Raw genomic sequence first — 11946 nt, 5'->3', positions numbered from 1 at the left:
AATCACCAAGAAAAATAAGCATGTCATGTTTTGGATGTTTTAGATAAAAGGTCATAATTGTCGCATTTGTTACATTTTACTCTTCCTGTACCTCACCACACATGGAAATGTTGCGCTTTTCTTTCTTCATGGAGCCGAGCCATTCCTGAGAAGCCAACAGTCCCCAACCACTCAAGAAATTCCTAACATTTTATAGAACCCAAAGGTTCATTACAGTGTTCACAACAGCCCACCACTGGTTTCTAACCTAAGCCAGACGAGTTCATACCACCCCATACTATTTATCTAAGATACATTTTAATATTATCCTCCAACCTGTGTCTAGATCTTGTTGCGCATTACAGTATTGAAACGTATGCTTCCACTACCACTGAAGTCATGTTCAGGCTCTTTCTTATGCGTGGTTAATACAAATGTTGTTACGTACAAATTCTGAATTTGTTATATGACATTAAAGATCAAATATTATATGGCATAATCTATATACAACAAAGCCAATTCAAGACTGCTTCAACAAACACAACTTGAAAAAGTTGACATTTCTATATTGTTGAACGTGTTTTGTCTCAAATACGTAAATCAACAACTTATGTTTCCATGGAAAAACGTAGTATACAATCTGCAGTGAGTAATGAAATCGTACACAATATAATTCACTTGTTCTGTTGCATTCATTACGTGGACGTTTTCGCGCAACTGGATCACAACATCCTTGCAGAATTCGGTAAGTAATAAAGGCATACCTTACATTCGGCTGCAGTAACACATTTCGTAGAATTCGTAGTTAGCCTACGCTGCCTGTTTCAACACAAGACAACCATAACCACAAAAGACACACGTGTTTAACATCATAGCTCGGATCAGGTTTCGAAGCGACTAAACTCCAAGCTTCAGTCGGTATCGCAACGCGCAGTTTCCACGCGCATTCTGAGTACTTCCAGGTGACGTACAGAGAATCACCGTATCGTATTGTTTGGCGACGAAGAGAAGTTGACAGGAAGCATAGACCGGAAGTTTTTCGTGTTTTTCCTCAGTCCCTCTAGGCTTGGACAGGATCTTAAGTTAGGCACAGATCGCTTCCTTCCACATACATTCCAATTCATTATTCACCATCATCCTCTCATTTGACGATATATTAATATAATCTAAGCTACAGAAATCGCGTCGTTAAATCAATGAGAATTCCTAATACATGTTTCTAACGTGATAGTCTACTGTTTTCGATGCTGGAGCCATCTATGAAAAATCTAAACGTCTTCAGGGAAAGTTACTAGGGGGACTATAGCCCAGACGTAGAAAGCTAAGGGCAGACAAAGGAAATGTTAAAGAAAGTAGGCGATAAAAAAGGTGCTCTGACGTACGATACTAGTGGAGCTGCTCCTGCAACAATTTTTAGGCGTTATTGCAGTTATTCCTGTAAAATATTCTCTCGGAACCGCAAACAAACACCATCGAGATATTTAAGTAGCCAATTGATAGAACGACAATCCGAGCTATGGATACCGTTTGTTATGTATGTCCCAAGAAGCTAGATAAGATTTAGAGAGATCGTTGATCAACAAATAAAAATGACTGAACCGTTAAAACTCATTTTTATGATAGTAAAAATCTTCGGGATTTCGTTCTCACGAGGCCTAATCAACGTGCTAAAGTATATAATTCTAAGATTTTTTGCAGTGGTTAAGTATTAAATAAATTGTCTCGCGTCATGTACAGATATTATTCAGATTTTAAGGAAATAATTCAATTCAGCCTCGTCGTTAATCCAGCAGTGTGTGTGTGTGTGGAGGGGGGTTAGAGGCGCGTCAGATTCTATGGCTATTTTAAATTTTAAATTTTGAATTTCTTGTGTTCATTGTACCTTTCCTCGTGATTGAACAAAGAAGACACAGAATTTCTTGTAGCTGTCAGCCACATTGATTGTCTTTATTATATGCACTTCTTCATTCATTACTTGTCATACTGAATACAAGACGTACATGAAATTGAAGTGTTAATATATTAATTTAATATGATATATCAGTTAATTATCTTTTAATTTATTTAATTCCAATTTGTAGTATCAGTGCATTACAATATATAGAAGGGTTATAAATAATTTAAACCACATATTGAGACATTCATACGTAATATTTATTATATTTTATTTCTTAAAAATATGCCGATTCATTATCCTTCCAAAGACACCTTCTACTTTTAAATAAGGTCTGCGTGGAGAACATTAAACAGATGTCAAGCTCTGTGCCGTGTTTAATGGATGGTTCTCGTATTCTAACTGCAAACTACGTGGCAAAATGATCAAAATTCCATAATACACTTTTGTCTAATTACCTGTGACTGATAAAGAAGGCTGTATTGTACAATGTCGAACAGAACTCAATCATTGTTACATTGGTTTCCTGAGTTCCATTACTTTCACCTCATTAGTGTAGCTCCTGAGCCAGCTGAATCCAGTTCAGATTCACAAACCGCGTCTGCCCCAAAATGTTTCCAACATTTATTTTTCTTACTCGGGTTTTTGAATTCAGTTATAAAAATGTGTTGTATATTATTTAATATGTACACACATGTAAATTAGAAAATAAGGCAGAATCGACTGACGTCATCGGAAAGCTATAGGGTGCAACCAAAATAAGTGCATCGTAACGAAAAATATTCATAAATTATGAGACTGTAATAATTCCGACCGAAAAATGGCCGGTTATCCTAAATGAGGTCGGTTTCATGGAAACTACGGGATACTGTACTAAATTAAGCCACGACCGCTTCCTTCCACATCCTTTCGAGTTCACTGTTCCTAGAAGCCCAATCATTCGATTCTATAGCCGACAGCCTAAGCTATTTTCAGTGTAACAAAGAACAAGTTAAACTGAGGAAATATGAACATGCCTTAAGTATCAGTTTGTAATATTATGTAGCTGAGCTTGATATTGAGCGACGTTACAAAATACTTAAATCACATGTATACACACACAGACTCAGACGATGACTGTCTTCTGGGGTGCTGAGGAGAATCTTTGAAGTAACAGGGGGTTTGGCCTGAGAAAATCGAAAATGACGAGCTCCATAATTTGTATCCTATCAGATAAATCAAGCAGGATTAGATTGGCCAGACCTGTAGTACACATGGGAGAGATTATAAATGGGAGACCACTTGTGAGTTGGGACTCAGCTTTATCAGGATAGTTACCAGTGTTGGACATTTGTTAACAAGGTAATTCAGACTTTATAAACAGAATTACATTTTTTCCCACCTGAGCGATAATTTGCTTCTGAAAAAATGGGGCTCATTACTGTACATTTAATGTGCAATTATATTAGCAACTTCTCTAGTGGGTCTTTGGATATACAAGGACTCAAAGTTGGCAGTCACCCTTTTGTTCTGTTGTCCATAACGAGATAGCAGACATAAGAATCCAGACTTTGGTATGATGTAATGAGTTAGAGTGTAAGAAACATTTTATTTTTGTAGTGTTACTGACTGTACAATGTACCATTTCGACGTTACATAGCCTGAGTTACTGAAAAGGCGTCATTAAAGAAGCTATAAATAAATAAAATGCACCATGAGAATTCCGTAACTCTGTAAATGCAATGACTGGACATGCAATATGTTAATATCTGATAATATTACCGTACCTTGTTTTCCAGGATCGTGACATGCCCGACGACCACAAGATACAGAACACTAAGGTTGACCAGGGTACTGAGGACATACAGGTTCAGCAGGTTGACCAAGATGCTGAGTATGGCAAGATCCATCAAGTTTTCCAGGACTTTCGTCAGCCTGGTGACACCTGGTATGTAAAATGCACTGTGATAAATACCAAAATTATAACAAAAGGCACGTCGAGTGCTTAGGCTATTGTACTGAACCTCAATGAGATAGTACTGCAAGCTTTATGATAAACTACTTCAGTATCTTGTATTGGAGGGCACATGACATATAAAAATAACGTTTAGAATTAAACCATCGTCGTCACGGAATAGTTACTGGCAGCTAATATAACAAATGATAGATGCGTGTAGGAAGTACCTAGTTAATTTTATTCACTTTAGTTTTTTAACTCTGTCTCAGGAGAAACAGGAGTCGAATCTGCCGGTTACCTCCTCCTTCATCCCACAAAACTAACCACTACACAAAATCGTAATAAATTGTATAAGATCAGAATTTATATATTTTATTTCTGTTTTCAACACGTTTATACGAGGCGCGATCGGAACGTTTCCAGACTGCGCGGAAAAAAAACCGTACACTTATCTCAGGTATTAAATTCATCCATCACCCTCGAAGTAGTTCCCCTGGGACTGAACACAACGATCCCAGCGCCGCTGCCAAGCCTGGAAGCATCCCTGGAAATCTTTCTTTGTCAGCCTGTCAAGCACCATCTGCGATTCTGCCTGAATCTCTTCTATCGTCTCAAATCTCCTTCCCTTTAGCTGAATTTTCATCTTTGGGAAGAGGAAGAAGTCACACGGAGCTAAGGAGGGTGCGGGATGACGGCCATGGTGTTTGAGGCCAAAAACTGCCGAACTTTGAGGGCGGTGTGCGCTGGCGCGTTGTCATGATGCGTCGCATGTGGAGTTCTTCCTTTAGAATCAGCTGACAGGTCCCATAGCCTATCCCAACAATGTCGCACAAGTCGTTGATGGTACGACGTCGATCTTCGTGAATGGCCTGCCGAATCTTCGTAACATTTTCGGGCGTTGTGCTCGAAGATGGTCGTCCAGAACGCTCGTCATCATCGACAGAGGTTCGGCCATTTTTAAAACGTGAATGCCACACAAAAGTTTGTGCACGAGCCATTGCGGACTCCCCAAATGCTTGCTTTAGCATTTCATAGGTTTCCGTAGCCGTTTTGGCGAGTCTTTGGCAAGAGATTCAGGCAGAATCGCAGATGGTGCTTGACATTCTGACAAAGAAAGATTTCCAGGGATGCTTCCAGGCTGGCAGCGGCGCTGGGATCGTTGTGTTCACTCCCAGGGGAACTACTTCGAGGGTGATAGATGAATTTAATACCTGAGATAAGTGTACGGGTTTTTATACGCTTAGTCTGGAAACCTTCCGATCGCACCTCGTATAATGTGAAAATAAAAGCAGTCCACAAGATGGCAGTAAATATTTTTTGCCATAATTCTCAGCAACAGACAATGAAAAATGGTCAGATACCACATCAAAATAATACCTTACACTTTTCTCATAATGGTACATTAAATAACATTGCAAGTTTTGTTTACAATGTTTTTTTCTGGTCTATTTTTTCGCGGTGAATGAACTTGACTGGAGGACTTACACTCCTTTAGTATCTTGAACACGCTAATCATTGCAACTGCCAGATGTCAGTCTTTCGGCTACGGGTGATACTGTTGTACCAGTTTACGTTCAATAAAAACTTACAAGGGCCCAGAACACTTGGTTCAAGTCTGTGTTTTACTATAATCTAGACCAGAGTTGACCATTTGACTCACGCTGGCTATGCATAGTGTTGTGATTGGTATTCAAATGAAAATGGGTAATGGCTGTACATCAACAACAAATTGAGTTTATTGTAAAGATGTTTGTTAGCTTCAGAACAGCTAAAATTTAAAGTTATTGTTAATTTTATAAAATTTCACTTATTAATACCACGGCAGTTTCCATGATGTTTTGTTACGCTTCATATGGTTTGAACAACAGAAAATGCACGTTTGCAAAATTCCCATATGCACTGATCTGGGAGCAAACATGAGCATGTGTGGTGAGAATTCAATAATGCCTAAGCTATGACATGGCCGCAAACACTTACACGTCTGAACGTATCTCCAAAACAGCAAGTCTTAGAAAGAAGGAAAATGTAAAACAAAGTTCCTTTTAGAAATGCAACTCTGGAAAATTATTTATCTTTCCTATTTATTTCGTAACTCAGATACATAGGGTGTGCATGACAATGGTGCTTCACAGAAGAAATGGTGGAGTAGAATGGGGCAGAGGTCCGCGTGCGGCAAAATTTCTTTTCTGATGAAGTTATTTACTAGGATTATATACTGACAGAAGTGAAACAATTGTGGGAAGGTAAGGTTAGGTTAGGTTAGAAATTTCATTATGTTTGTTTCATGGTTTTCTTTTGGTATATGCTTGCACTGTGAGGTAAATAAAATTATTCTGTTAAACGATGGGACGTAATATATAAGCTCTGCTGTTTGAAATCATGTTTGATAAGAGATAATTCATTACTAAATGGATCAGTTTGTCTTAAAAAAATGTCAATCGTGCTTGTAGGTCAAAGCACCTACCACTTTACTGTCTTGGAGGTGTGTGTTCTGCTGTGTGGCAGCCATCTGCAAGGATTCTCACACCATGATGTCAACATCACATTTGTGTTCTTTTGCAACTTATGAAAAATTCTGTTTAGCATAATTTCCATATAAGATCCAACCATGTAATACAATTGTTTGTATTGTTCTTAAACTACACACACCAAGTTAAATTCAAATGCTATGCTGAAACAAGACCATAACAAAAAAACATATTACTTCAGCTGATGTAATAAGATGTAAACTTGGTATATGAAAGTGGACTTCAGTTTATTAAATATTTCAGAAGTGTACAATCTTACAGTTGCAGATTCCTGTCCCACACAATTTGGATCTTTGTTTCAATGACTGGGAAAAGATCCATTTCTGCTAAGTTAGACTTAACATTAATTTGTGACACAAACTGAATAGTTCGTGACTCGACTAAAGATGGATTTTGTAACTGATACATGTTTGACTTTCCTCTAAGCAGTGTCAAATAAAAATGTTAACTGTAAGTGTGCACATTTGCCCCATTCTACTCTTCACGTAGTTTTCCTCTTGGAGAGACAACCACGGGAAAGGTATTGATTTTGGGGGTTAAATAGGGCTAAAAGGTGTCCAAAAATTGTATATACAAATGCATCCAAGGATAAATGGTAAATACGAAATATGTTTTTCTTGGAGAGATGACCAAGAGGAAATTTTTACATTCTTTCTACTCCAAAATACAGGCACAGGGATACCAAAAACTTGTATCACTAATCATAAGTGTGGTAAATACATAGAGTGGTCTCCTCTTCAGGAAGTAACATCAAAAACGATATATAACTAAATGCCAACATGTTAAATACATAAAACTGCCTCCTCTCCAAAAGATAACAACAGAAAAGTTGTAGGATTCTTGTGTTTCGTAAATTAAGCACTAGGTTCTCCATATAGCTTGGTACGTAGAAGAAAACATGGGAGACGTAGAGAATGCTCTTGTAGAAAAGATAAACTAGGAAAGCCGGTTCATATTATTGGTGACATGTTCAATAACGCACATACATAACAAATTTGATGCTTTAGAATACTCTACCAGTAGCCTGAATAATGCCTATGTGTTACATACTTAAATTTTTAATTTCTTTATTAGTGTAATTAGTTGAATAATCTTATGAACTGTATTCATAACTGTTACTATGTTCTTGAATAGATTTATGATACGTAACTTTGCTTACAGCCAGCCGCAGTGGCCACACGGTCTAAGGCAAGGACCTCGTGCACTTGGGCACTGGGACCGTCGGTTTGAATCCCACTCAAGGCAAGGATGTTTGTACTCGTCTTTCTGTGTTGTACTGTCCTGTGTATGTAGAGGCCTTCCGATGGGCTGATCACTCGTCCAAGGAGTCCTACTAAATGTCAAATAGGATTAAATGAATGAATGTGTACCTCGACACCTGCGGGTTGCGGGTAAAAAGAGAGCTCTCTTTGTATACATACTATTATGCACAATTATCTTTTTACGTAATAATTAAATAGTTTATCTATCAAAAAGCAAAATATTTAGTAACGTAAATATAAGCATACATACACATTTGTATTAAATGTGCTTTTGGTATTTTGTTGAATTTAAAACAGCACTGCAGTTATAAAAATAATGAAAATTAATGGGATACAATGTGTTTGACTGCAGGTCCATGGTGAGGAACCCGACTAATAACAAAATGTTATCTTCAAAAACGAATGATAATGAAAATCTCTCAATGTTATCTTTCCAAAACAAGGAACAGCAGACAGAGGAACTGGATAAAAGATGCCAGTGCAATTCATGGCCAGTAATGGAAGAGACAATTAATAAGCTCAGAGATAACCTGACAGCTATTGAGAGAAAGGTAGAAGATGTTAGTGAAGCCATTGTAGAAAGAGACATGTTATTAGCCAGATTACAGAACTTTGATAACGTGAATCAGGAACTTGAGATGCTTAAAGTTAAAGTGGCAGACCTGATGCATCACAAACATAATGGAGAGAAGAAAACTGAAAAGACGATAAAGAAATTGAATGCGTGTGTAGAAAGGCTCCTATATGAAAATAAAAAGTTAAAACAGGAAAGTGATTGGATTCGTTACCGCTGTGGAGATAAAATAACAGTTACCAGAAATGATGAAGCAGCGGGGCATCTCTGTACCAAAGGACACAGGAAAATCACAAAGAAACAGGTAAGCCACTCCTTTCTTTCCTGTCGAGAGTCAGTCTAAAGAGTTGAACAGAACTTCAAAGAAAGATGGCCGTGTTCTGGGTTGTTGTGTGGTAGAATTTACCAAATTTTGAGAGGTTCTTGGGTCATGATGGCAGCAGTCACCGCTAACACACAGCTATACTTTTACCAAACTACACGATAAACTCCGAAGACAGCCATCTTCATAATTGCTGCCCTGAGAGCTTCAGACGTTTCGTGAGAGATAAGAACTTCTATTCTACCCACAATTTATTGTTTTCAATGCAGAATCATTAATGTCAACAATCATCTGTTTCTGGAAAAACTGTTACCACCTAAGTCATGACAGCCAGTTTGTGGGAACTGAGGTTTGACCCCCCCCCCCCCTCCAATTATGAAGCAAGATATTCTTTCATTCAGTGAACAGTAACTGTGGTCTTTTGACAACTATTTCACTATTGATTACCTCCATTTAAGGATTTTATCAGTGTACTGTCCACATAATCCTTGTACAGAGTGATCCAAAAGTCACACAACACGTATTAAAATGTATATTGATGGTTGCAATTCAGTACATTTTGATTGGATTAATAAACAGTCGCTATGACTATACAAGAGCACACACATTTTAGGTAATGTTACAACCTGCTTACGCCAGGCATCAGTTGTATTCAAAACAATCAAGGTACAAGGATGTATTTTCACATGTACAAAGAGCGTTCATTGTTGAACAGTACTGGCATCATGTTATTCTTCTTCTTCTTCATCTTCTTGGCACTACAGTTCCAAGCTGAATCCTGGCCTCTTCAATCTTTTGTCTCCGTTAATTTCTATCTCTAGCCTTTGGTTTCCAGTTTCTTATTCCTAGAAATTTATTGGCATCCTCCCTCACAGCATCTTCATCCATTTACCGTTGCTGTGGTCATTTCCAAGTTTTCCTTTCCTGGTTCCAAGGCTTAGCTTGAAGTTTCGAAACAAATCTTTTTTTACGGAGTGAGGTTGCCAGCCTCACTCCCAACCCTCAGCAATCCTGAGGGAGTAATGTTTATCTGTCAGAATTTCAGGGATATATTTCCTAATTTTCCTGTGCCAAACAAATTGACATTTTATCTTGTGGTTACAGCCATTCAGTCAATAAACAAAAAAATGTAAAGATGCAAACATACAAGAACTGTAGCTGTCTGTGTGGGTCTGACACTTGGTCTGTCACATTAAAGAAAGAACTCACACTGAGAAGATGACTGTCTTCTGGGGTCCTATAAATTGAGGGCATCTGAGAACTGTGTGCTGGGGAGAGTGTTTGAAGTAACAGGGGGTGAGGGCTGATAAAACTGAATAATGATGACATGTGTAATTTATATTCTTCATCAGATAGAAATAGATGAGATGGGCAGGACATGGAAGAGATTATAAATGTGTCGGACAGAAGAGACCACTTGTGAGATGTAGTAGAGATGGAGAGATGGACTCTTGTTAGTGAATGTTTGGATTCCACAAAAGTGTGGCATTTTTTCCTCAACTTATCAGCTATTAGGTTCTGAGGATAGGCTGTGATCCATGCAGTTCATTACTGGACATATGATTTACACTTGAATTTGGGACTTGTCTAGTATGTCCTTAGGTTTACAAGGATTCAATAATAGTGGCCATCTTATTTCTTTGTTGTTCATAACTGTTAAACAGCTGCAACTTAATTTTAATATAAAATAAGCAAACAAACAAACTATTAACAATATAAAAAGACACTAGTGCCAAACGCGTTTCAACCTCAAGAGGTCATCATCAGTGGTAACATGGAAATAATTAATTTAATCAAAATGGTTTAAAAATGGTTTAGATAACAAATCATGAGGTAGAGTATTTTACAAAACCATAACAAGCAACACTACACTAGAAGCTCGTTTCACAGGAGCTGAACTCTGCGCTTTGCTATTGGTCCGATGGTCCGGTGGCCGTAGCTGGTCTGCGTGGGTGTTAATTAATTTTAGGTGGCACGTAAAAAGCCAGACCTTCAATCTTTCTTCGGTACGCTGTAATGCGTCGGAGTATCGACATCAAAAGTTTCAGATAATACAGGATTGATCATGAGGATGTGAGATTTCACACTGGAAGCCTAAAGAAAGTCATCACATCCTCATGCCCCACATTGGAGTGGTGTAACTTTGTCAATGCAATTAATATACATGTGATTCTTCAGCATCATAGCACCATTTTTAACTTTCTTTTCCAGAATCATATCAAGCCTGACCACCAGGGCAGCCATGACTACAGCAACTACAGTGTCACAGACTGGGATGACAACTGGTACGACTGGATCAAGAATTGGTGCGACTATTTTGAGGACTGGTACAACGAATGGTTTGAGGACTGGGATGATGACTGCGATCAGGACTCGGATGATGACTGCAATGAGGACTCGAATTATGACTGCGATGAGGACTGGGACAATGATGCTGTCAAGAATGATGGGCAAATCAAGGCAATGGATATGCCACCTAAGGATAAACTGTCAGTTTGTACCTGTGGAAAGGCCAAAGTGTTTACTCCCCCAGGTATGTGAACAACCTGTGTGATATTATGTTGCTTGGTTTTAAAAAACATGGTAATAAACTTCTGTGACACTAATTGGATCATGAAAGATAGGCAGTATGATGTTTTATACTGGACCATTTTGTTCCTGGTGAAAAAAGTAGTGCCAATAGTACAGATCATGAGCTAACCGACCTTATACTCTATTTGCTTATGTATTCGTTAGTTTGTAGGTTATATAACGGGCAGTTTTATCAGATCAGACTCTGTAGTATTGATGATGTAGTTTTTATACTATCGCTATACAAATATATTACTGAACATATGGCAGTGCAGACAGCAATGCATAGATAGATAGATAGATAGATAACACTAAAAAATCTGCAAATGGGTTGAAAGCTTATATAAAATGTTTCTATCTACGTTAATTGTGATTTCTGACCCATAATCCAACAACTACATTACATTAGACATATTACATTACATCTGAAAGCAGATTGTACTTAACATTTCAGTTGTGACTGAATGTAGCTCTTTGAAGTATTGCATTTCCTAAGTTTTCCATTCAAATGTGCTGTTTCACAGTAAATTGTGAATAAAGGTAAAAGGAAGCAGTGGTATCTTAATTAAGGGTTATATTCTACATCTTCTCAATGCCTTGTTTCTTCAGACCATACAAAGTTTTAGAACACATTATATATCTAAAGAGTAAATATAGGGACTACAGTAGTGAAAATATTAGTAATTCTTAGGAAATGTCGATAAATAATATGCTTTAATTAATATCAGAAACTTTCCATTAAATTAAATTTTTAAGGCCCAAAACAATAGTTACCATGACAGCATTCTTCCCATTTTGCATATTACTGATTAAGATAACATATATATGTATTTAAGCACATTACATAAAAGCCATATAGACAGTAACTAAGAGATTGGTA

At 37.7% G+C, this 11946-nt stretch overlaps 1 protein-coding gene across 3 annotated transcripts in view; it reads left to right on the top strand.

The window, feature by feature from the left end:
* The first annotated feature begins 630 nt into the window (after window positions 1-630).
* The window catches only part of LOC110829097 (uncharacterized), a 30590-nt gene continuing 19274 nt past the window's right edge, over window positions 631-11946 (top strand). For all 3 annotated transcript variants that reach the window (XM_087350022.1, XM_087350021.1, XM_087350023.1), the window contains exons 1-5: window positions 631-724; window positions 3652-3800; window positions 7499-7579; window positions 7952-8477; window positions 10707-11028. In XM_087350022.1, coding sequence (XP_087206148.1) covers window positions 3661-3800; window positions 7499-7579; window positions 7952-8477; window positions 10707-11028 — 1069 coding nt within the window. In that variant the 5' untranslated portion in view covers window positions 631-724; window positions 3652-3660. The remainder of the gene's footprint in view (window positions 725-3651; window positions 3801-7498; window positions 7580-7951; window positions 8478-10706; window positions 11029-11946) is intronic.

The sequence above is a fragment of the Zootermopsis nevadensis genome, unplaced genomic scaffold (assembly GCF_977971745.1).
Source record: "Zootermopsis nevadensis isolate Lab colony 2312 unplaced genomic scaffold, Znev_1.0 Znev_ptg000017l, whole genome shotgun sequence".
NCBI classification, from domain to species: domain Eukaryota; kingdom Metazoa; phylum Arthropoda; class Insecta; order Blattodea; family Termopsidae; genus Zootermopsis; species Zootermopsis nevadensis.
This window is presented reverse-complemented; position numbering and strand designations above follow the sequence as displayed.